This window comes from Mercenaria mercenaria, chromosome 9 (assembly GCF_021730395.1).
Source record: "Mercenaria mercenaria strain notata chromosome 9, MADL_Memer_1, whole genome shotgun sequence".
In the NCBI taxonomy this organism is placed as follows: Eukaryota; Metazoa; Mollusca; class Bivalvia; order Venerida; family Veneridae; genus Mercenaria; species Mercenaria mercenaria.
In genome coordinates this window covers 45,657,347-45,683,915 of record NC_069369.1, presented here as the reverse complement: position 1 = coordinate 45,683,915, position 26,569 = coordinate 45,657,347, and the positions used below count along the sequence as shown (strand labels likewise).

At 37.5% G+C, this 26,569-nt stretch overlaps 1 protein-coding gene across 1 annotated transcript in view; it reads right to left on the bottom strand.

Moving 5' to 3' along the window:
* Positions 1-16,188: 16,188 nt before the first annotated feature.
* LOC123547014 (attractin-like protein 1) overlaps positions 16,189-26,569 on the bottom strand; it is a 117,823-nt gene continuing 107,442 nt past the window's right edge. The window contains exons 24-27 of the mRNA XM_045333749.2: positions 20,131-20,209; positions 19,222-19,353; positions 18,559-18,712; positions 16,189-16,908 (exon numbers count right to left, since the gene is read on the bottom strand). Coding sequence (XP_045189684.2) covers positions 16,817-16,908; positions 18,559-18,712; positions 19,222-19,353; positions 20,131-20,209 — 457 coding nt within the window. The 3' untranslated portion in view covers positions 16,189-16,816. The remainder of the gene's footprint in view (positions 16,909-18,558; positions 18,713-19,221; positions 19,354-20,130; positions 20,210-26,569) is intronic.

Genomic DNA, 26,569 nt, shown 5'->3' with positions numbered 1-26,569 from the left:
GCTTCCATTTTGTCAACACACATAACGGCTAGCTATATAGTGTGATGACTATTTCATCTTTGTTCAGTCTCGTGCTCCTTTGTTATAATAGCACCATTGTCCTCCGTTCAAACTACCTCGGTCATAGAATAAAGGTCTCACTTTCAAATAATATGACGACAAACTTTAGAGATATTCGTCTTTTATCTTACTAGTATTTCATAAGTGGCATATTAACATATTCCGAAAGTATTTCACATATTTTCAGAGTTTTTTTTTATATCAGGACATCGCGTGCGCCTGTGCAACCCCGTTGTTGAAGATGCAGAAGACTGCCGAAGTTTACAGTAAATAAAAGTGAAAATGAAAGCTCCGTTGGTGTTCTTTATCGGTAATATTTTAGATATAAATCATTTTCTATTCAGTTCGCCAGAAACCCGCATATTAAGAGCTTAAAGGGGCTAAGTCCACGACCTTTAAATCATTTTCTGTTCAGTTCAAGAGGTTTTCCATAAGAAAAAACATGTCACTTTAGTTACAAACTATGTAAAAGAAGGGACTTTTCATAAGAAATAAAAACAAGTCATTTTTACCGAAACAACACTTAATATGTAGTTTCTTGAATCATAGTATTATAAACATGTTATTTTGTATTTTTTTCTTTCAAGTGACAAAATATCAATAAATAAAACAAATGAATTTTAGAATTGACATTGTAAAATAATGTCGATTTATAATACTGCTCTTTCTTTTCTGTGTGTAGTATATGTTATAAAATGTTTCAGATCCCGTGTTAAAATCCTGATTATGAACTTGTTAGATTTTTACTATCATTTTTACTATCGCGTCCAGTTTTAAGTCACAAAAATACGGTGTTCCGTTTGGACAATCGTGACTTTTTATTTAATACTAAACCGCGATGCACGATGGTACGATGACGAAAACGCGATGGCGCGATGGCACGATGATGAAACAACGATGGTACGATGGTGAAAGCACGATGGCACGATGATGAAATCGCGATGGTGCGATGTTACGATGGTGAAATGTCGATGTAATATCGCGTTTTCATCATCGTACCATTGCGTTTTCACCATCGTACCATCGCGTTTTCATCATCGTGCCATCGCGTTTTCACCATCGTACCATCGCGTTTTCACCATCGTGCCATCGCGTTATCATTATCGTACCATCGTGGTTTCACCATCGTACCATCATGGTTTCACCATCGTACCATCGCGTTTTCACCATCGTGCCATCGCGTTATCATCATCGTACCATCGTGGTTTCACCATCGTACCATCGCGTTTTCACCATCGTACCATCACCTTCCGGTTAGAAATGCGTAGTTCCGTACACTTGTATTTTTTTCAACAATAGATGAATATATCTCAATGTATTTTGTCATAGTGAGAAGAAATCTACCATTTACATTCTGCTGTTTTGCAAAATGTTTTACAAAATGTTCAGTGCTCACTTCATTCAAACTGTAAAAATCTTCATGGCCACGTCCTTTGTATTTTATGTATGCATGAAAGTAAAAAAGAAGGTGGGTGTAATAGTCACATGGTATTATTCAAACTCAGCTTATTCTTGTTAGGATGTAGAAGGTACAGAGTGTAATGTGGAAATGAGATTGTATCAAGTCTGTATTTTACTGACACATATACTGTACCACTGCGCATGCCCACCGGAAGGCAATGGTACGATGGTGAAAATGCGATGGTATGATGGTGAAAACGCGATGGTACGATGGTGAAAATGCGATGGTACGATGATGAAAACTCTATGGTACGATGGTGATAACGCGATGGTACGATGATGAAAATGCGATGGTACGATGATGAAAACGCGATGACACGGTGGTGAAAACGCGACGGTACGATGATGAAAACGCGATGGTACGATGGTGAAAACGCGATATTACATCGACATTTCACCATCGTACCATCGCGATTTCACCATCATGCCATCGCGTTTTCATCATCGTGCCATCGCGCCATCGCGTTTTCGTCATCATACCATCATGCATCGCGGTTTAGTATTAAGGTGGAATGCGCCTAATTTGTCCAAACGGAACACCGTACAAAAATACATATATAAGTTGTGTTTTTTGAAAACGGTTGATTACAATTTATACTATTATACTTTATTATATTCATCTATACTGAGTAGATTTTATTATTTTTTTTACTCTAAAATGGTTAAATATCATACGTATATCAATTAAGTAATTTTTAAGATATCGGGAAAGTAAGAAATTAAATGAATCGAAAACTATGGTATGTTTGTAAAATCAGGGTCACTCAAAATCCATTCATTTTTGAAAGACCCTGGTAAAATAAATAAAAGGGAGAGTTGTGTCACCCTTGGTCAAATTGATCATTTTCTCTTTATTTCAAAAAGTATTTGCAATCAGCGTGGTACATGTATTTTGCCATATTCAATATAAATATAACTAAACATATTTCACCAATATATGCAAACTGTTGCAAAATAAAAAAAAATGATGCGAAAATTATATTCGTAACTCATTTATTACGGAATTCCGTTAGGGCCATCGCCTTTGAATGTATTGATCTGAAACACGATACTCGATAGTACGATGATGAAAACGCGAAATCACGAAACCACGATAACGAAAACGCGACAGCACGATGATGATAACGCGATACTACGATAACGAAAACGCGATAATACGATAGTACGATGATGATAATGCGATACACTATCGCGTTTTCATCATCGTACTGTCGCGTTTTCACCATCGTACTATCGTATTATTGCATTTTCGTTATTGTAGTATCGTGATTTCGCAATATCATTGTCGTACTATCGCGTTATCACCATCGTACTGTCGCGTTATCATCATCGTACTGTCGCATTATCGTCATCGTACTGTCGCGTTATCATCGTACTGTCGCGTTATCACCATCGTACTATCGCGTTATCATCATCATACTATCGCCTTCCGGTGCCCATGCGCACAGAAGAATTTCCTCTCCAGTGTTCTGGTTTCTATTTATCTTGTTATTTAAGCTCTGTTGAAATTAAAAATGATTTCTATTGCTTGCTAATGGGTTGTAAAAAGTTTTTTCAGCTAAAACCAAATATGTACTTAGGCAAAAACTCTGCAGGTCAATCGGTTTGAGTTTTCTATATAGTATATGATAACAAGAAAAAAAAGAATGTTATATTGTACCATGATCAGGGCGTTTTTTGTTTGTTTTTATTTTGGTCTGACATGAATATTTTCACAAATATGATGATGAATATTTTCACAAATATGATGGTTTATATTTCAACACTGAAAAGCAAATGCATGTCTTGTAAAGCTCAGGTCATTGATGTTGAATTCCGTAAGACGCATAACAACACTGAAATCGGAGCATCGCAAATATTCGAAGAATATTGTTTGCAGTTTTCATGGCACATAGTTTCTTTTAATGCATCAAAGTCTGGCAATTTTCTGCAAAAATAAAATAAAAAGTAAAGCAGTTTACAACCAAAAGTGAGTTAACGCCCCCTTACTCAGACATTTTATGTATGATTTTACAGGAATGAGAAATGCAGTAAAATTATATCTGCACAGCATTCTGAACCTGTTCAACATCCAACACGCTTTGTCTCCCTAAATTCATTTTCTGTAAATGACTCTTAAATTGACGAAAGCTAAAAAAGCATGGAAAAATGTTAATTATTTTTTGCTTTTGACTAACTAGCAGCTGTAGCTATAGGAGGATCATCAATACAAATCAAGATTTTCACACACTAGCACCCGCGTTCGAATCTGCATATCGCCCTATCGCTAGAGCAGGAGCTGTAGTTCTAAAAGTATAACTTCTAATCTTCTCATTTTTAGCATGCACATGCGCACAGGAAGGCGATGGTGCGATAATGATAACGCGACAGTACGATGGTGATAACGCGACAGTACGATGATGATAATGCGACAGTACGATGTGATAACGCGACAGTACGATGGTGATAACGCGATAGTACGATAATGATATTGCGAAATCACGATACTACGATAACGAAAACGCGATAATACGACAGTACGATGGTGAAAACGCGACAGTACGATGGTGAAAACGCGATAGTATATCGCATTATCATCATCGTACTATCGTATTATCGCGTTTTCGTTATCGTAGTATCGCGTTATCATCATCGTGTTGTCGCGTTTTCGTTATCGTAGTTTCGTGATTTCGCGTTTTCATCATCGTACTATCGAGTATCGCGTTTCAGATCAACACATACAAAGGCGATGGCCCTAACGGAATTCCGTAATTTATAGCCTTATCAGTGTTGTCGGCCTATATGTCTGTGTTGTTCTAACGCTCCTTATTTAGTGGTACTAATTGGACTGACTGACTGACTATTTAAGTTTAATAAGTGTCTTCCGCCCTTTCGAGCACAGTATAGCTTTCGCTTTGTAGAGTATAGACCCCCGGCATGTCACCAGGCATGCCGTTAAAGATGCTTTTTGAAGCCAAAGTGGTGAAAATTTACCTCTACGCAATTTCTGTAGAGTATATGCAAAGACAAGTAACTTTGAAGCCAAAAGTGGGTCACTGTCGCGGCCAATGAGACCTAAATGACAGCTCCCCCATGGTAGCCAATAGACAATATGAGAAGGTACGGTGTGGCAAGGGTCGCCCTTAAAAGGGCGGTTGATGCCTCAGGTGCAGGCTGGTCTCCCGTGGTGTTGATGCCCCTCCCCGCTCGCCCCTAACGTTGAGCGTGAAGTTTGAGCAGCTCGGGGTCTTCTCTGCATGCCGTCAGTGGATCCGTCGATGTACTGGCAGGTCTTCTATCCGGTCTACACGACTGTGCCACTCAGAAGTGTCCCGCGAAGATCTGCCGCAGCGTTCGTTGTTCATTGCCGTCTATCGCCATGCAGGGGTTCCATCATTACCACCCGAGTTGAATGGAGCCGGTTGGCCGAAGCCTATTTGTTGATAAACAACCGAAATTGAGTAGGTTGGCTCCCCCGGGTAGAGTTGTTGGAAGTCTGCATGGCCCATCCTCGTCGTCCCATCCTTTGCATGGCCACTCCCTCCGGATTAGTCAGGACACCGACAGTTGTCTTGGCTCCAAATCTGGCGATGCCCTGTGCCTTCTCCGCGACGTGCACGCTCCGGAGGTAAGGAGTAGTGGTAATTGGGGGCCAATAAAACGGATATATACGCGTGATGGATAAACAATTTCTATCAGCTTTCATTCATTGAAATGACATTCATATAAAATCATTTTGAATTGAACACGAGGTAAAGTACATAACGACGATTTTCGCGATAACTGAAAAGATCATGAAACCAGTTAAAAAATGTTCACGAAATTAAAATTATATTTCCACACAAAAAAAAAGATCATGATCATTTTTTCTAATTTCATAAAAAGTTAGCTGATATCATGAAAACATACGTATTGCTGTGGCAGTTTAAAGCACTGACTAGATAATATTTTTATGATATTTATCTTGCATTCATAGAAAATTGATCTGTTATCATGATATATTTTTAGTTTTTATTAAAACGGTCATTATTATTGCCAAAGTTTCATGAAAGTTCTGTGGTGGAAAATCAATTCCGTTTTAAATGCAGATATTTTATTTACATTACAAAAAAAAATCTTGTACACCAAAATCCTCCGGACATAATTTCCGCTTGTGAAACTTGAAAAATATGGAATTTTATCATTGTCAAAAGCACAAGGGGTATACATGGGGCAGCGGGAGTAGAAAAGAGCCCCAGCCTTTTCGTAGTAAGAATTTTTTTTGTAAGAATTAATGAGTTTTTGTGAGAAGCGAAATTTGAAAAGTACGATTTTTTAAAAATCAGGCATGAAACAAGTGGAAGATAGGAGTAAGAGCTGAAGTCCTTAGTTCCCGGTCTTTTCGCAGTAAGAATTACTTTGTAAGAATGTGATTTTGTAAGTGGTGAAATTTGAAAACTATGAAATTTTATCATTGACAATAACTTAAGTGGAATATAGGGGTAATGGAAGCAGGAAGGGTGCAAGTCCCCGCTTTTTTCGCAGTACGGATTGTTTTGCAAGAATGTGATTTTGTAAGTGATGAAACTTAAAAAAGGATAAAATTAATCCATAAATTATTTGCCACTGCATTGCTAATTATTTGCTACAGAACAGCCAAGTTAACGTCGGAAGAAACAGAGGGAGAGAGAGAGAGAGAGAGAGAGAGAGAGGTGTGTGTGTGTGTGGGGGGGGGGGGGGGGGGGGGTTGAAAGACATGTATGTCCGCGGTAATTTATACTGTAGGCGAAAATCGAAAAAACAGAGCCGGTATAACTGTTATAGCCTGTTCACGCAGCTTTGAAAATATCTTAAAACTCGTGTACACACTGTAAGTAATTCTTACAGTATGTAGATTTATGGCAAACTAGACAGAAAATGGGCCATATATGTAAAATTTCATCTGAAATACTCAGTTATGTAAAAAGACACTTTCAATTCTGACCATATATAATAATAAAATATTAATACTCAGTGAGAACAAAGTAAGATTAATTGGCGGAACATAGCTAATAGGAAGTAATAGAGATGTCTATTTATTTTGTCTACAAAAATGTTTAGAGAATTAACTAAGATACGTTTAAGACCAGTAAGGGATTTCAAACCACTTGTTTGACAGACTTAGAAGAAAGGTAAAGGTAATCTTTATTTAACGTCGCATATAATCAACATATAACACGAGTTACAAAGCTTTTGTGCAACAAATTAGGTATCCAGAACTATAACCAGAATTTTCTAAGTCCAAAAGGGGGCATAGTCACAGTTTGCCAAAATGCATGCCAGAGATATTGGACTAGATGCTATCACCTAGTTTTGTAACCCTGAAGACACATGTGAAGTTTCAATTCAATATCTGAACGATTCGTTTTTGAGATAGCAACTTGCAAGTAAAACTTGAACCAGGGTTTTCTAAGTCCAAAAGGGGGCATGATTTGGCCAAAATACATGCCAGAGTTATGGGACTTGACCCAGTCAGGTTGGTAATTGACCTAGAAAAAGAAAAAAATAAGTTTCAAAGCTATATACCTTTAAATGATAGCCATATGTACTTGCATGCAAAACCATGCGATTTCTTCTTATGAACCGCTCGATGGATCCTCACCAAACTTGGGCTGAAGCATCATTATAAGGTCCTCTCGAAAATTTGTTCAGTTGGGGTGGGGGCCAATTGGCCCATTTTAGGGGCCACTAGTGTTAAAAATAGAAATGCCTTTTATGGACTTCTTCTCATGAACTTATTGATGGGTCTTCATCAAACCTTGTCTAGAGCATCACTTTAAGGTTCTTTAATACCATATTTGTTCAACTGGGGGCACTTGGCCCCTTTTAGGGGCCACTAGACCTTAGAATAGAAATACCTTTAAAGAACTCATTGTCACAAACCGCTTGATGGACCTTCATCGAACTTGGTCTGTAACACCATTATAAATTCTTTTGCCAAATTTGTTCAAATGGGGCAACTTGGGCCCTTTTAGGGACCATCAGAGTTAAAATAGAAATATACCTTTGAATGATTTCTTCTAATGGTTATGCATTTTTGTTGCATGGCAGCAAACTATAGAAAAAAAAAACCTTTAAATAACTTTTGTTTTAATGACCAGTTGGAAGGATTTTCACCAAACATAGTTAGAAGCAATTTCAGATGGTTAAGGTTTTCTTCAGGTGAGCGACTTAGGAGGCCAATTTGGGCCTCTTGTTGAATTATCTCCCTTTTTTGATGCTTCTTGTCCGGAGGATAACTAAAAAAGTATTGAAGGTACAAAGTTGTAACTTTACATGATAGAGCTCACTGAGAGGAAGTGCAGTGTCAAGGAACCATAACCCTAGGTGGTACAATTTTTTAATTATCTCCCTTTTTTGAAAACGTCCAGGGCATAACTCGAATAATAGGTAAGGTATTGACTTCATACTTTACATATGAATAGAGATCAGCAAGGTACCATCCATGTTGTACCACAGAAAAGTCAATAATAAAAAAGTTACAAAATAATGTAGTTATAGTAACAGCAAAGGTAAGTAATTCTATAAAGCTAGATGCCCAGGGGCAACATGGCAAGCCCGCCCTTTGACCCCTAACTGTGACCTTGACCTTTGATATAGAGTCCGTCTCATTGAGTTAAACATTCATGTCAAATATAAACAAGATTCCTCAATGAATGTGGAAGTTATGGGCCGGACAAGATCTGACCTTGACCTTTGAGATAGGAACCTGAGGTTTGTGCATGACACTCCATTTCACTGAGGTTAACATTCATGCCAAATATAAACAAGATTGCTCCATGCATGTCAAAGTTATGGTCCGGAAAAACAAATCTGGACACACGCACGCACCCATAGACGGATGCACATACACCTAACAGCCATTTGGATAACTATGTCTTCGCTTCCGCAAGCGGGCTCGACAAAAAACAATGCAAGTCCACAAACAAGAGCTGTCACTAATGGTGACAAATGCCCCAGCAGCGCCTTGACCTTTGACCTGGTGACTTTCACCTTTGACCTGGTGACCACAAAGTCAGTAGGGGTCGTGTACTCAATACGTACTATCAGCATGTGAAGTTTGAAGGTCCTGGGTGCAGTGGTTCGCGAGTAAAGTGCCTTCATGCTAAAAGTTAACATTGGCCCCTGTGACCTTGACCTTTGACCTGGTGACCCCAAAGTCAGTAGGGATAGTGTACTTAATAAGTACTATCGGCATGTGAAGTTTGAAGGTCCTGGGTGCAGTGGTTCGCGAGTAAAGTGCCTTCATGCAAAAAATTAACATTGGCCCCTGTGACCTTGACCTTTGAACCCAAAGTCAGTAGGGGTCGTGTACTCAATAAGTACTATCAGCATGTGAAGTTTGAAGGTCCTGGGTGCAGTGGTTCGCGAGTAAAGTGCCTTCATGCAAAAAGTTAACGTTGTGACGAACGAACGAATGAACTGACGGACAGTTGAAAACTAATATGCCTCCCATCGGGGGCATAAAAAGGTATCTGAAAAAAAGAAAAGAAAAAAAGTTGAACAATGGGCAGGCTCGACATGTTGCCCCTGGGCATCTAGTTTTATAGAATTACTTACCTTTGCTAATACTATAAATACCTTATTTTGTAACTTTTTCTGTGGTACAACATGATACAGTTATGGCCTAAGATCTTATATGACCTTCGACCCGCCTGACCTGACCTTTCAGATAGCGGCCTTTGGTTTGCACACGACACTGGTCTAATTTATGCCAAACAGAAATGATTGTTCAATGTGTGTCAAAGTTATGGCACAGACAACCTCAAAAATGACCTTTGACCCCTAAGAGTGACCTTTACCTTTGAGGTAGGGAAATTCCGTTTTCAAGGGCAGATAACTCTTTCAATACTGGTGACCTATGACTTTTATTGTATATCTTTGTTTCTTAGATGATTGTCCTTCAATATCAAAAGTTTGAAGAAGTTCTATTACTAGTATTGGGAAAAAATTCACCCATCTCATATACAGAGACTATAGCATACACCTTTAAAACCGAAAACCGTGGTTTCAGAGGAGAAAACTTTCAAAAATTTTCACATTACCCAGATACAGAGAAGACAAGCTTTTTAACAAATCCACATGGCTTGAAGGAATCTGTTAGTGGGTAGGTCATCCAAGGAAAATCTGCATAAAATCCAGCCAGCGGTTTCAGAAATTTGAAAGTGTTCCATACAGCTAAATTCAGAAAACTAGCCCTGAGCATCTTGTGCTTAGGTGAGCTAAAGATGGATAAAAACAGCAACAGATTGACAGACAAAATAAATTTTATTGTTCTGAATGTGAACGGTGAATAAAAACAATAATAATATACATAACAACATGGCCACAACAGCCCTATATCGCTCATCTGGGTATGTATTTCAATAAACTTGGTCCTCTACACAATGCTACATGCCAAATATCTAAGTTCTAGGCAAAGATGTTTTCTTATATTATAAGTGTTTATAAAACAAGTGACCCCCATAGACAAGGTTAATTTTGATCTAAGCGGGGTATCTAAGGGGAATGCTTGAATGAACTTTTTAGAGGACCACTAGATGAGGTTACATACCAAATATACTTTCAGTCTTGCAGCTTCAACAAAGCTTTTCTTATATTAACAGATGACCTCCATTCAAGGTCAATTTTTATCCCAGAGGCATGATTTAAATAGACTTGGTGAAGGTAGACTACACAAAGCTACATGTCAAATATCTAAGGTTTTAGACAAGAAGGTTTTTGAAGTTCTTCCTATAGGTCTGTCTAAAACAAGGAAACTCCAGGGCAGGGCCAATTTTGATGAAAGGGGCATAATTTTAAATACTTGTAAATGACCCACCACATAATGCTACATGCAAAATATCTGAGCTCAGGGCATTACGGTTTTAAACAAGGTTTTAAAAGTTTTTCCTACAGTTAGTCCATGTTAAACAAAAAGAACCCCTGGCCAGGGACCAATTTTCATCCTAGTGGCATGATTTGAATAAACTTAGTAGAGAACCACTAAACATAGCCTATGTTTAGTGGTTCTCTACTAAGTTTATTTAAACTCATACCTAGCAGAAGAAACTGAACGTCTGAAATCAAACCCGTTACATTACTGGAAAGAAAAAGAAATCTGCTTTCCAACTTTGGCACGGATGGCAGCATACTACCTTTCAATTCCATCATCATCAGTTCCAGTAGAACGACTGTTCAGTTTTGCAGGAAAAATCTTCAGACCTGAACGATGTCGTCTAAGTGATGAAAACTTTCACAAGTTAATGATGATCAAGTGCAATGATACCCTACAGTGAGGTACATGTAAGAATGCCAAAAATGAAGTTTCTGGATTTCAAGACTGAATGAATAATTAAATGCATTATCATATTTGTAAATAAAGTTAATAACCATATACTAATTCAGTTATATATGCCTATATTTCTGTCGTCCAAACAAATGGCTTTACTGAAAGTAATCAAATGTAATCATGATTACTTGAGTGCAAGTAATGTAATTTAATCAATTACTGATGCAAATTTGGAGTAATTAATTGTAATTGTAATCAGAAAATATCAAAGTTATTGTAATGTAATCAATTACTGACACAAGTAATCAGCCCCAAGCCTGAACATAGCTACATGCCAAATATGCTCAAGGGCTTGAGGTTTTAAAGTTTTTCATTTAACAGTTGATGTAAATGAACAAGTGAACCCCTGGGCATTAATGTTTTAGACAAAGATATTTTTTAAGTTTTTCCCATATAAGTAACACAAGTTAACCACAGGGTGGCGACAATTTTGACCCTCGGGCATGATTTAAACTATTGTGGAATACCCATAGATGATGCTACAAACCAAATATAGAAGTTTTTGGTCTTTGGACTAGAACACTTTCAAAGTTTTTTACTACCAGGTACTTTTAGCTCTGGCAGCCATGCTGTCAGATCAATAGAAACAATGTGAACAAATTTAAGACATCTCAATGTCAGGATGCTTCTTACCAAGTTTGGTGAAACTACATCAAGCAGATCATAAGAAGTTGTTTGAAGCAAAAATGATGGACCAAAGACATCCAGCGATCTTAAAAGCTCACCATGAACACTACATGCTCAGGTGAGCTAAAAATTAACAGTTTTACAATTTGTTGGCATGAACATTGAAAATCTGATAAAATTTAGTCTTAAAAATACCAAAAAGTCAAGTTGGTAACAAACGTAATAAAAATAAATAAAATTCTAGCAATTGGAATGTTACCAAACTTTATATACTTATGGACTTTTCCAACAAGACCCTTTGTACTTCATGTATCTCATCAGTTACCTGTGCAATCATATTTTGAAACTTGGTTATAACCAACCATCTACTTTGCATAAATGCATTACATGCCCAAAACAAGATGCATTTTTAAAATGCAAAATCATGCCCCCGAGAGTATGACCAAAAATGTTGCTTTTTTGAGGTTTCAAGTTTAAGATGGAGATCATATGAAGGTCAAGGTAATCTACACATAGGTCAGTTTGTAGGTCTTGTCACAAGGTTTGTGGAGTTTGAGTATGAACTAGATTGTATCATTTATGTGAGCTGTTGGACCAAAAATGTTGTTCATTAATGTTTATAGTTTGAAGGTAAAGATCATGAGGGTCAAGGTCATTTATATATATATAGAGAGAGAGAGAGAGAGGTCAGTCTGTAGGGCTTGCCACAAGGATTGTTGAGTGCGAGTATGAACAAAATCAGTTCAATAAAGTGGACTTTAGGCAATCTGCTTCTTACAGAAGGATGAAGGTCAAGGTAATCTATATATACAGTCGAGACTGCCTTAACGACCCCCTGAATTTAGCGACTCCCTGTCATATGCGACCTTATTTTATGCTCCGGACGCAATTTACTATTAAAAGAGTCTGAATTAAGCAACCCCCTGCCTTACGCGACAAGCGACTGTGAAATCAGGCTCCCGAATCGATATTTAGACCGTTTTCAGCGACTTTGAGACGCTCCCTCGCAAGATTTTACACGATAGAGTTACCGTTCTTTATCTCGCGTGAAGTTGTTTGAGACGAGAACTTATTTGTTTACAATAAATGGCTGAATAAAAACAAAAAAGAACTGTTTTGACATTAGAACAGAGTGTTAAGGCACTTGAATTGCTCGATTAGGGAAAACCAGCGTATAAAGTCGCTGAAGAATTCGGAGTCGGTGCATAAATTAACTTTATTCCTGGTGAAACAAAAATATGGCGGTAACAGGAAACGACAAAGTCAACACAGATTAAAGATGCAGTCAATAATCGAATAAATGTCAATGAACAATTAGTACACACAAATATAAATATCATAAACCTCAGTGTGTAAATAGTTCAAATGGAACATTTATATTTTACTGCTCCCCTTTATTTTCTTGCCAGATCATGAGCTTAAATTTGTTTTATCAACATCATACGAATGATGCAAATTATTTGAAATTTATATTTTATCAATATGCAATTAAAGAAATAGTATTTAATCATTTTCCACTCCTACCTTAAAAGAGGCCAATATATAAGTATCCGATATTCATGTACTTTAATTGGAAAAATATATGAAACCAGCCTCATCCTGTTAAGTGAGACTGTTTTAAGAGACTCCCTGTCATATGTGACCTTTTTCGCTGCATCCCAAAGTCGGTCTCTTAAAACAGTCTCGACTGTATATAGGTCAGTTTGTAGGTCTATATGGTTTGCCGAATGTATGAACTAAATTGGGCCATTTATGAGGGCTGTAGGACAAAGTTGTTTATTAAGGTTTTAAGTTTGACAGTGAAGGTCATATGAGGGTCAAGGTCATTTATATATAGGTCAGTTAGTAGGCATTGCCACAAAGTTTGTTATGTATGAGTATGAACTAAATTGTGTCATTTATATGGACTTTAGGACCAAAAATATTGCTTATTAGGTTTTAAGTTGGAAGGTGAAATAATATAAGGGTCAAGGTCATCTATACATAGGTCAGTTTGTAGGTCTTTCCACAAGGGTTGTTGAGCACGAGCATGAACTTAATGTGGGCTATAAGCAATCTGGTTTGTTCGGACTGACGGACAAACAGACGGACAGTTCAATCGCCATATGCCCAAGGGCATAAATATTTGAAAATTACTCAGTCATGTGCAAAATTATTTATTTTGCATGTGACCTCGCATTCGGCAGTATTTATGTTATAGTGTACATCTTACCCAGAAAATTACCAGATATAAAACACCAAAGCATGCACATGGAATTAGGATGATACATGCTGGAATGTCATACAGCTGCTTAGTTAACTAATGAAATTATATAAAATTATCAAGTCTTAACATGGTTCAGACTAGTCTAACTGTTTAATTTCTTTTTAAATAAGTATTTTAGAACCATCATTTTTTGCAAGAATATCTGGCAGCCATATAACCGCCTTTTCTTTCTTACACAGTTTAACTATTTCCTTAATCCCTTTAAAACAACAGTGTCAAAAGCTTATATTACAAACTATGGAAACATTCATCTGACAATTACTTAATTTGAGGTTATAAAAGAGAAAATCCACCAATCAATGCTGAAATTAATTACTGTAAAATCATTAATTTCATGGGCATAAAATTTCGTGGTTTTGGTCAAAACGGCAATTTCGTGGGGATATGAATTCATGGATTTAAACTTTTGAACATAAAATGAATGGATATTTTACTTGTTCCTTGGGATTAAATTTTGTGGATTGACTCGACCACGATCCCCCACGAAAATTAATGATTTCACTGTATGTGTGCAATTCTAACCAATATTTTGCTATTTTTGCCAACATTGGTCTTGTTACAGATAGATGATTTTATATTTGTTAGAATGTAATAATCTTTTTTTACACAAGGAGTGAAGATTTTAACTATTTAAAAAAATTATTTTCCATAATCTGTGTATTGTAAAACTGGTTTGATTCATAACAATGTTAGCAGTCTAACTGGAAAAGTCCACAAGTTTTTAAAGACACCCCTAAAAGACTCAGAACAAGAGCTGTCCGTAAGACAGCGCGCTCCACTATTCGGCGATTTGACAGTAAAATGAATTTACGGTATGTCTCAATAAGAGACTTCTACTTTAAAAGGAAGATACACCAAGATATAAAAGACCCTACTACTCACAGGGGTTAAAGGTCACTTGTAACACGCACATAAAGTATAAAGACTTTGCTAAACTCAAATTATATTTCTATTTATTTTTTATTTATTTTTGTTTTATTTTATCTATTTACTTTATTTATTACTATAGCAGATGATGATGATAAAGATACATTTTAGGTTTCAAGTCATTAATATTATATTGTACTAAAGTTATATCCAGAAAGCGAAGATTGCCAAAAAACGTATGAAAAGGGCATAATTCTGTCAAAAATACAATTAGAGTTATGGGGATTGTAAACAAACATGCAGATGATTATTATAAAGAAATAATTTCAAGTCATTATCTTTTAAAGTACCAAAGATATGTTTATAAACGAACAAGAGCTGTCACTAATGGTGACAAATGCCCCCCGCAGCACCTTGACCTTTGACTTGGTGACCCCAAAGTCAGTAGGGGTGGTGTACTCAGTAAGTACTATCAGCATGTGAAGTTTGAAGGTCCTGGGTGTAGTGGTTTGCATGTAAAGTGCCTTCATGCAATAAGTTAACATTGGCCCCTGTGACCTTGACCTTTGACCTGGTGACCCAAAGTCAGTAGGGTTGGTGTACTCATAAAGTACTATCAGCATGAAAAGTTTGAAGGTCCTGGGTGAAGTGGTTCGTGAGTAAAGTGCCTTCATGCAAAAAGATAATGTTGGCCCCTGTGACCTTGACCTTTGGCCTGGTGACCCCAAAGTCAGTAGGAGTGGTGTACTCAGTAAGTACTATCAGCACCTGAAGTTTGAAGGTCATGGGTGCAGTGGTTCGCGAGTAAAGTGCCCTCATGCAAAGTTATCGTTGGCCCCTGTGACCTTGACCTTTGACCCTAAAGTCAGTAGGGGTGGTGTTCTCAATAAGTACTATCACCATGTGAAGTTTGAAGGTCCTGGGTGCAGTGATTTGCGAGTAAAGTGCCTTCATGCAAAAAGTTAACATTGGCCCCTGTGACCTTGACCTTTGACCCCAAAGTTAGTAGGGGTGGTGTACTCAATAAGTACTATCAGCGCGTGAAGTTTGAAGGTCCTGGGTGCAGTGGTTCGCGAGTAAAGTGCCTTCATGCAAAAAGTCAACGTTAGCCCCTGTGACCTTGACCTTTGACCTGGTGACCCCAAAGTCATTAAGGGTGGTGTACGGAATAAGTACTATCAGCATGTGAAGTTTGATGGTCCTGAGTGCAGTAGTTCGTGAGTAAAGTGCCTTCATGCAAAAAGTTAATGTTGTGACTAACGAACTAACGGACGGACAGTTGAAAACTAATATGCCTCCCTTCAGGGGCATAAAAATTTAACATGAAAACAATTCCAAGTTTAACAGCTTGGTGACCTTGACCTTATGTATAATGGGCCCAGCCCCTGCACATACTTTGTTTGTTTGCTGGACAATGTTTATGTGAAATTACAGTAAGATATAAGCAATAGTAACAAAGATATGACAGAAAAACAAAAGTTGCCGAAAAACTTTAACCAAGAAAGTGACATGCCGATGCCGGGGCGAGTAGAATAGCACCCCTATTCTCCGAACAGTGGAGCTAAAAAAACAGACACAATGGTATTTTATTTTTCTTGACACAAAATTCCAGCAGAGACATCAGCTAAGCTATTTCATATTTTTTGTATCTTCCTTATATATAATTCTTAACAATTAAATACGTGAAAGTTTAATTTCGCAAATATGATTTGTGTACTTAAGAAACATAAATTAGAACATTCTAAAGTAAAACTGTTACATTAACTTATTACATTACTTTTGCAAAACTTTCACAAACACAATATTGAAATTTACAGTTTCACCAATACGCAGTAAGATGGGCAAAAACAACAATGGTTATCATGATGAATACCTTTAACAAATTTAAAGACTGAAGCACTTGGCTTGATGATATTTTACATGTGATATAAAATTTCTTTTATCAAATATAATTCCAAGAAATTTTGCTTGGCCAACTTCAACTTTCAAGTATTTTTTGTATTGTTTAGAACACAGTATCCAAACACAGACAGACAGACAGACAAAGAGAGATTACTATTCGGTTCCACCAAGAGGTGTGGCCCTAATTTTTTTTAATTATCACATAAGAGTCCATAATACACTGGAAACACGATACACAGCTAAGGGACCATTATCAGATAAGTTTCTGTTTATGTAGAATGATGAAGTAAAAGTTAATTTTAGTGCTAGACGTTTGTATCATGTACTGAAAATGCATGCTTCTTGTGTTTGGCTTTCTCTGTTTTTACAAACTCTGCACTCTGTTTTCTTTGGTGTCCTGAAAAATATAAATAAAAGCTCAATCAACAAGAATAAGTGAAAGAAATACTGTTAAGCAATAAGTCCCTTATTTCAAGCCATAAAAGGAGATTTATATAAATATAACTATCCTTTTTACAGCTGTTAATATAAATTAAATGGTCGTTTTTGAAAAAAAAAAAAAACAGAGTACCGGTGTGTCTCCCCATGACAATCTTGCTAAGGCAGATTCTTTTTCAGGAAACTGAATGTGGAAGCTGGAACAACTGATGCGGGGAATGGAATGCGGCATTTATCTTAGTTTATCCTGTCGTCCAATTGAAGCGTATGCCGTAGGTTATTCTGCTATTACCCACACACTTACGCCTTACAGTTTAACTCGTCCTTTCAGTGAAGGTCTGGGGAAGCATTTGTTGAAATTTTTGTTGAAAACAAAAGTTCTGCCATGAAATTATTGCCTGCATATGTTTTTAAATGGAAAATATTTATATTAATGTTACATTTCGCCCTGTGAAAATGGCTAAATCTAGGTCTGTCTTACCCAGAGAGAAAGATGTAGTTTTTTTACATGATATTTGCCTTGTTGATTCAGAGTATTTAGAACAATAAAATTAGGACATATTTTGATGAAATTAGCAAGTCGAAGCTGTAAACTGTTGCCTGAAAATATTGGTTTATGATATTGCTTTGTTCTTCACCATTTAAATGTGTGTTAAACCTAAAGTTTTTTTCTGCAGTTTTATCTAAAAGTTCGGAATACTTACTGTAAATTCGTTGTCGGCCTTTTTAAAAAAAAAAAAAAATTCATTGTTATTTTAACTTAAATAGATCGTATTTTTCACACATCAGATTTAAGATTAAATGAATTTTTGGAGTTTAAACAACAATCTCGTTTGAGTTATTCTCTGAGTGCAAAAAGAATGTTTCTGTATGTAGAAATCTATCATTATAAACAATAATTATAACTATGGCTCTACAATATTAAGAAAAGTGTCAGCTTTCTGATGACATTTTATTTATTTATTGGAACAATTACTTTAGGTTTGAATCAAATCCATTTGCAGTCAAACTTAATTCGCTCGAACTTGACGGGACTGAGTTATCAGCAGTTCGAGACTGCGAAAAATATACATTATATAAATATTTGCCGGGATGCAACAATGAGTTCGAGTGAAGGGAGGTGTATGAATTATCCCAGTTCAAGCGAACAAAGTTCGACGGTCCTTGTGCCATATGATGTGGGTGATGATGTGGAACAATATTTTTAAGTTTGAATGAAAATCCATTTTGTAATAAATTCTAAGAAAAAGAGGATAATTCTTGAAATATTGGTGTGAAAGTTATGACCCTTAAGCCGTATGATGTGGGTAATGATGAGGAATAACTATTTAACATCTGAAGCAAATCTGTCAACTAATTACAGGGATAAAGTGCATTAAAACTTTTACCAAGGTGTGGATGCGGAAGGACGCCCATGCCGGGTCGAGTTGGATAGCTCTCGATATACTTCGTATAGTCAAGCTAAAAATTGCTTCAGAAATGTAAACTACATAGTTAGCAGATAAGTATTAAGTCCACACATCGGTATCTACGTAATAAGTTCTGCACATATACAGGGATACAAGATTGTATGATATTATTTAATTAATCTGACAGAAAAAGAGCATACCAAATGCTACTAAAGCACTTCCAATTGCCAGTCCTGTGTGACCAGGTGGCGACCACTCCTCGTCCCCGCATGGTAACTGTATAAATAATGACAATACTGCTGCTTTCTGGTTGTGTAACGGTTCCAGTGCTATTTGACCTGGTTTATGAGATGGCTGAAAATATAATGCAATGAAATCAAACAAGAGGTTCATGACGGCCTTAGCTTACTAATCAAGAGTTTTACAACTTGAGGTGTGGACACTATGCTAGACTACAAGTGGCGGTAATCTTTCACAAATATGTGACTGATCCCTTGCAGATTTTTTTGTGCCATATAATTTTAGATTTTTCAAGTTTCCACCAATCCACCATTTTTATTGAAAGAGTTTGATCTCACATCTTAAATGTATCTTATTGATTATATTAAAACAACAGAAATATGACATGAGTTAAGAAACACATGTCTACAAACTGGCGTACCCAAAGTAGAGAATATATCAAACAAAGTGAGGAATTAATCATTGATACACCTTTTACATTTTGAATGTAAAATTGTTAAAGTATGTTTTGAAGTTGTCTTTCTTTAAAATGGTATTGTTTTGATGATTTCAAGTTTTAATTCACACTATATCCATTACAATAAGGCAATAACTGTTTAACTGCAGTTTATTAGTATACTTACTCGTTTTCTCTTTCTCAGGTCCGGATTCATCTCTTTTTTCTCTGCCCCAATATTTTCTGCACGTCTTTCTATTTCTAGAACTGCTGTAGCAAATGGCCTGCTTGCCATCTCTTCCATTTCAACAATCATCCTCTAAATAAGGATATAAAAGAAACACTCTAGCATTACATCTATCAAATCTAATCCTCGTCCCTATAGTTAGTAGCTGACAATGTATTTATCTGTATGTCAGTTTTTGACACCAGTGACTCTGACCTTTACTTGTGTGTGATATGCTATCTCACTGAAACAAACATTTCTATCAAATAGCTCTGTGCTTCAAAAGTTACATTTTGGACAAGATCTGGTGTATGCATGAGCCATATATGCCAAAAAGTCATTATGACAACTGTGTCAAGCTCAGCAGTGCAAGTGGGCTCAACAAAAGGTAGTTGGATAATATTTTCAAGAAGATTAGGAAAGCTGCAACTTCTAAAAGGTACAACATCCAGCCAGCACTAAATTTATCTGAGAAGTTTATTTTGCTTTCACCAGTTTCATCCCTTGCCATTCAATTTTGTGTGTGGAATATTTCGCATCTTATCCAGATCAATTTCTATCCATGGAACACACATTTCAAATGCACAGAAATATGTTATACCCGTGTCCAGGAAGGCTAAAACATAATACAAGGAGTAGTATTTATTACCACTACAATCAAACTTGTCTGTAAAGACCACTCTTGAGGAACGAAAATAGTAGTTAATGTTGACAGGTCATCTCTAAACACAGGTACATTTACATTATTGACAAACAGGAGGAAAACATTATTGTCTTATACGTAGATCTTTCTAGAAGTGGTCTTTATCTGGTCTATATCAGTGTTACAATTACTTTCAGTTATACTATATCAGTCTAAAGTACGATTACCTGTCTACGTCTGTAACTATCATACTTGTGTTTGACTTTATACAACACTGCCGCTATAATAAGTAAGGTCAGGAAACAGCTGAAAAACAAAACAAACATAAATACTACATATATAAATGTGGTACAAAACAAACATAAATACTACATATATAAATGTGGTACAAAACAAACATAAATACAACATATATAAATGTGGTACACAACAAATATAAATACTACATATATAAAAGTGGTATACCGTATTTTACCTAAGTCTTGGGACACCCTAAATCTTGGGACACCCTTAAAATCTGGAAAAATAATTATTTTTCTTGTCCCTAATTTTTCGGACATGTATTTTCTCAGCATATTTTTCGTCCCTAAGAGTTGGGACTATGGTTGTTACTGATTCAAGATGTAAGTCAAATACCGTTATTATACATTGTATGGTGTTGTATCGATCAAAATGTCAAATAATTATAAGAACCAAAGACTACTTTTTTAACATTTTCGTGTCGTGTTTTTACTTGATATTCTTTTGACAGTAAAGTGTTTTTTTACCATACCAGTTAAGTGTTGTATATTTTTTTTTACTGCAGCCAGGATGTCCGTTTTCCATTAGTTAGTTATTTTTATTTTCCACTGACTGGAATTTACCCGCGAATCGTACAGCTATCAAAACGCCATGCCGGTAATTTTCCATTCCACGAGCACGTGCGACCTATCGTAATGTCTAACTTACAACGCCGTTACTTTTGTTTATTGACACGTATACAAAAAAGGCGACGTCATCACAAGTCCATTTTTGATTTATCGTTCAGTTTTCAACATAGATTGAGAAGTAATATTTTTGAATTCTATAACGATTTAAAAAGGTTCAACAGAATGTAGCAAATTCATATAAAAATTCGGTCGAATTTTCATAAAATACTTGCAAAATTTCAAACTAGCGCGATCCAAATACTTGTTTTTCTAAAAGTAATAATGATGCAAACTATAGCATAAAATTCAGCTTTTGATAGATAGTGCAAAAACAAATGAAATTATATGAAAAGCGCAGCAATTAAAATATCAAGTAAACGATTTTGGCAACAGATTTCTGTAAGATCCCCGGATGTAAAAATATTCGGACGCGGTTAAAAAACAAGTGTTGGTTTTTTAAGTATTTTAAAGAACTTGTGCATGTACCCTGTCTTTTTGAACGACACTTTATAATAAGACTGTTTCTTGAACCGTTTGAAATCCTTTAGGATATAGGCACAGAGTAAGAATCGCTATTAGTTTGACCTTTACCTTCATTTATACGGATATTGCACATTCCTTAAAAGTTAAAAAGAAGCTTTTTTCATTGATTTTCACAACACTATCTACTTCTCAGCTCTTTAAAAGAAAGGCAGGTACGATCAACAGTGATGTACAACTGGTGCGAAAACATGACGTATGCATGAAATGGGAAACTATTACGCTTTATCCCAATTCTAATGTACATGATACCGACAACTTATAGCTCTTTGAGGGGTAATGATGATGAAACAAGGCATTTCTTTTTTATCACAGATAATTACCAGTATCGTTTGAAAAGTTATTTTCGCTTCACCACGGGTTGGTGGGATTACCATGACCGAGAATGTGTCCATAATTGGTGAACACTTTCAAATAATTATTTTTTCGGAAGTAAGTCTTGGCAGTGAAAAATAATATTTTATGTGTCCCAGATGAGGTAATACGGTATTTGTTTAAGTAACAGTCTAGCCCAGCAGATCATATATTTTTGACTGATACTGGTGACCATTAAACTTGACCTTACATGGTCATTATTACAACCATAGTATTGATAAGCCACAGGACAGCAAACCTTTGCTAAATTTTAGGCAATATCACCACTATAATTTACCTCTTGAAGTATGGGGAAAGTTATGAGAGGACACAAGACAGACATTGGTAACCTTTGCCAGTGCGTCTATCTTGAAAAACCACCTGGTGTTGCCTATGGACATATATTTATATATGAGCTTCTATAGGAGCTTAACTATCACATTGAGTGAGCTTCTATATGGCGCTTAATTACAACCCTGCAGTGAAGTTCTCTAGTGAGCTTGAACTTTCAACCAAGCAGTGAGCTTTCTCTAGCGAGCTTAACTTTCAACCCAAGCAGTGAAGCTTCTTCTAGTGGGCTTAACTTTCAACCTTAACAGTGAAGCTTCTTCTAGTGGGCTTAACTTTCAACCCTAGCAGTGATGCTTTCTCTAGTGGGCTTAACTTTCAACTTTCGCAGTGAAGTGTCTCTATTGGGCTTAACTTTCAACTTTAGCAGTGATGCTTCTTCTAGTGGGCTTAACTTTCAACCCTAGCAGTGATGCTTTCTCTAGTGGGCTTAACTTTCAACTTTCGCAGTGAAGTGTCTCTATTGGGCTTAACTTTCAACTTTCGCAGTGAAGTGTCTTCTAGTGGGCTTAACTTTCAACCCTAGCAGTGATGCTTTCTCTAGAGGGCTTAACTTTCAATCTTGGCAGTAAAGTATCTCTATTGGGCTTAACTTTCAACCTTAGCAGTGGAGCTTCCTCTAGCGAGCTTAACTTTCAACCCAAGCAGTGAAGCTTCCTCTAGCGAGCTTAACTTTCAACCCAAGCAGTGAAGCTTCTTCTAGTGGGCTTAACTTTCAACCTTAACAGTGAAGCTTCTTCTAGTGGGCTTAACTTTCAACCCTAGCAGTGATGCTTTCTCTAGTGGGCTTAACTTTCAACTTTCGCAGTGAAGTGTCTCTATTGGGCTTAACTTTCAACTTTAGCAGTGATGCTTCTTCTAGTGGGCTTACTTTTCAACCCTAGCAGTGATGCTTTCTCTAGTGGGCTTAACTTTCAACTTTCCCAGTGAAGTGTCTCTATTGGGCTTAACTTTCAACTTTCGCAGTGAAGTGTCTTCTAGTGGGCTTAACTTTCAACCCTAGCAGTGATGCTTTCTCTAGAGGGCTTAACTTTCAATCTTGGCAGTAAAGTATCTCTATTGGGCTTAACTTTCAACCTTAGCAGTGGAGCTTCCTCTAGCGAGCTTAACTTTCAACCCAAGCAGTGAAGCTTCCTCTAGCGAGCTTAACTTTCAACCCAAGCAGTGAAGCTTCTTCTAGTGGGCTTAACTTTCAACCTTAGCAGTGAAGATTCCTCTAGCGAGTTTAACTTTCAAAACTTGGCAATGAAGCTTCACCTAGTAGGCTTAACTTTCAACCTTAACAGTGAAGCTTCTACTAGTGGGCTTAACTTTCAACCCTAGCAGTGATGCTTTCTCTAGTGGGCTTAACTTTCAACTTTCGCAGTGAAGTGTCTTCTAGTGGCTTTAACTTTCAACCTTAGCAGTGGAGCTTCCTCTAGTTGGCTTCACTATCAACCCTTGCAATGAAGCTTTCTCTACCTGGCTTAACTTTCAACCTTAGCAGTGAAGTTTCTTCTAGTGGGCTTAACTTGCAACCTTAGCAGTGTGGCTTCCTCTAGTGGGCTTAACTTTAAACTTTCGCAGTGAAGCTTCTTCTAGTGGGCTTAACTTTCAACCTTAGCAGTGAAGCGTCTTCTGGTGGTCTTAACTTTCAACCTTGGCAGTGAAGCTTTCTCCAGTGGGCTTTACTTTCAACCTTAGCAGTGAAGATTCCTCTAGCGAGTTTAACTTTCAAAACTTGGCAATGAAGCTTCACCTAGTAGGCTTAACTTTTAACCTTAACAGTGAAGCTTCTTCTAGTGGGCTTAACTTTCAACCTTGGCAGTGATGCTTTCTCTAGTGAGCTTAACTTTCAATCTTGGCAGTAAAGTATCTCTACTGGGCTTAACTTTTAACCTTGGCCAAGAGGCATACTCCATTGGGCTTAACTTTCAACCTTGGCCGAGAGGCATACTCTATTGGGCTTAACTTTCATCCTTTGCAGTGAAGCTTCCTCTAGTGGGCTTAACCTTCAACTTTGGCAGTGAAACTTCCTCTAATGGGCTTAACTTTCAACTTTGGCAGTGAGGCTTCCTTTAGTGGGTTTAACTTTCAACCTTGGCAGTGAAGCTTTCTCTAGTGGGCTTAACTTTCAACCTTGGCAGTGAAGCTTTCTCTAGTGGGCTTAACTTTCAACCTTGGCAGTGAGGCTTCCTTTAGTGGGCTTAACTTTCAACCTTAACAGTGAAGCTTCTTATAGTGGGCTTAACTTTCAACCTTGGCAGTGAATCTTCCTCTAGCGGGCTAAACTTTCAACCCTGGCACTTTCACTTTCATTCCTAGCAGTGATGCTTTCTCTAGTAGGCTTAACTTTCAACTTTCGCAGTGAAGCTTCCTCTAGTTGGCTTCACTATCTACCCTTGCAACGAAGCTTTCCCTAGCAGGCTTATATTTCAAACCTAGCAGTGAAGCTTCAACTAGTGGGCTTAACTTTCAACCCTATTTATATTTATGGTAAAAGCTTACTATCTTGAGGTTAGCTTTCAACCTTGGCAGTGAAGCTTTCTCTAGTGGGCTTAACTTTCAACCTTGGCAGTGAATCTTCCTCTAGCGGACTAAACTTTCAACCTTGGCACTTTCACTTTCATTCCTAGCAGTGATGCTTTCTTTAGTAGGCTTAACTTTCAACTTTCGCAGTGAAGCTTCCTCTAGTTGGCGTCACTATCTACCCTTACAACGAAGCTTTCCCTAGTAGGCTTATATTTCAAACCTAGCAGTGAAGCTTCAACTAGTGGGCTTAACTTTCAACCCTATTTATATTTATGGTAAAAGCTTACTATCTTGAGGTTAGCTTTCAACCTTGGCAGTGAAGCTTTCTCTAGTGGACTTAACTTTCAACCTTGGTAGTGAAGCTTTCTCTAGTGGACTTAACTTTCAACCTTGGTAGTGAAGCTTTCTCTAGTGGACTTAACTTTCAACCTCGGCAGTGAAGTTTCTCTAGTGGGCTTTACTTTCAACCTTGGCCAAAAGGCATCCTCTAGCAGGCTTAACTTTCAACCTTGGCAGTGAAGTTTCTTGTAGTGGATTTAACTTTCAACCTTGGCAGTGAAACTTCCTCTAGTGGGCTTAACTTTCAACCTTGGCAGTGAAGCTTCCTCAAGCGTGCTCAACTTCCAGCCTTGGCACTTTTAGAGGTATCCTCTAGCGGGCTTAACTTTCAACCTTGGCAGTGAAGTTTCCTGTAGTGGGCTTGACTTTCAACCTTGGCAGTGATGCTTTCTCTAGTGGGCTTAACTTTCAACTTTCGCAGTGAAGCTTCCTCTAGTGGTCTTAACTTTCAACCTTAGCAGTGAAGCGTCTTCTGGTGGTCTTAACTTTCAACCTTAGCGTGAAGCTTCCTCTAGTTGGCTTCACTATCAACCCTTGCAATGAAGCTTTCTCTAGCTGGCTTAACTTCCAACCTTAGCAGTGAAGCTTCCTCTAGTGGGCTTAACTTTTAACCTTGGCAGTGAAGCTGCTCTAGTGGGCTTATCTTCCAACCTTAGCAGTGAAGATTCCACTAGTGGGCTTAACTTTCAACCTTAGCTGTAAAGCTTCTTCTAGTGGGCTTAACTTTCAACTTTGGCAGTGAAGTTTCCTGTAGTGGGCTTAACTTTCAACCTTGGCAGTGATGCTTTCTCTAGTGGGCTTAACTTTCAACTTTCGCAGTGAAGCTTCCTCTAGTGGGCTTAACTTTCAACCTTAGCAGTGATGTGTCTTCTGGTTGTCTTAACGTTCAACATTAGCAGTGAAGCTTCCTCTAGTTGGCTTCACTATCAACCCTTGCAATGAAGCTTTCTCTAGTGGGCTTAACTTCCAACCTAAGCAGTGAAGCTTCCTCTAGTGGGCTTAACTTTCAACCTTGGCCGTGAAGCTGCTCTAGTGGGCTTGACTTCCAACCTTAGCAGTGAAGATTCCACTAGTGGGCTTAACTTTCAACCTAAGTGAAATTTCTTCTAGTGGGCTTAACTTGCAACCTTAGCAGTGAAGCTTCTTCTAGTGAGCTTAAGTTTCAACCTTAGCAGTGAAGCTTCTTCTAGTGGGCTTAACTTGCAACCTTAGTAGTGAGGCTTCTTCTAGTGAGCTTAACTTTCAACCTTAGCAGTGAAGCTTCCTCTAGTGAGCTTAACTTGCAACCTTAGCAGTGAAGCTTCCTCTGGTGGGCTTAACTTTCAACCTTAGCAGTGAAGCTTCTTCTAGTGGGCTTAACTTGCAACCTTAGCAGTGAGGCTTCTTCTAGTGGGCTTAACTTTCAACCTTAGCAGTGAAGCTTCCTCTAGTGGGCTTAACTTTCAAATTTAGCAGTGAAGCTTCTTCTAGTGGGCTTAACTTTCAACCTTAGCAGTGAAGCTTCTTCTAGTGGGCTTAACTTTCAACCTTAGTAGTGAAGCTTCCTACTGTGGGCTTAACTTTCAAATCTGTCAGTGAAGTTTCCTCTAATGGGCTTAACTTTCAATGCAGTGAAGCTTTCTACAGTGGGCCTAACTTTCAACTGCTAAACATATAACATATACAT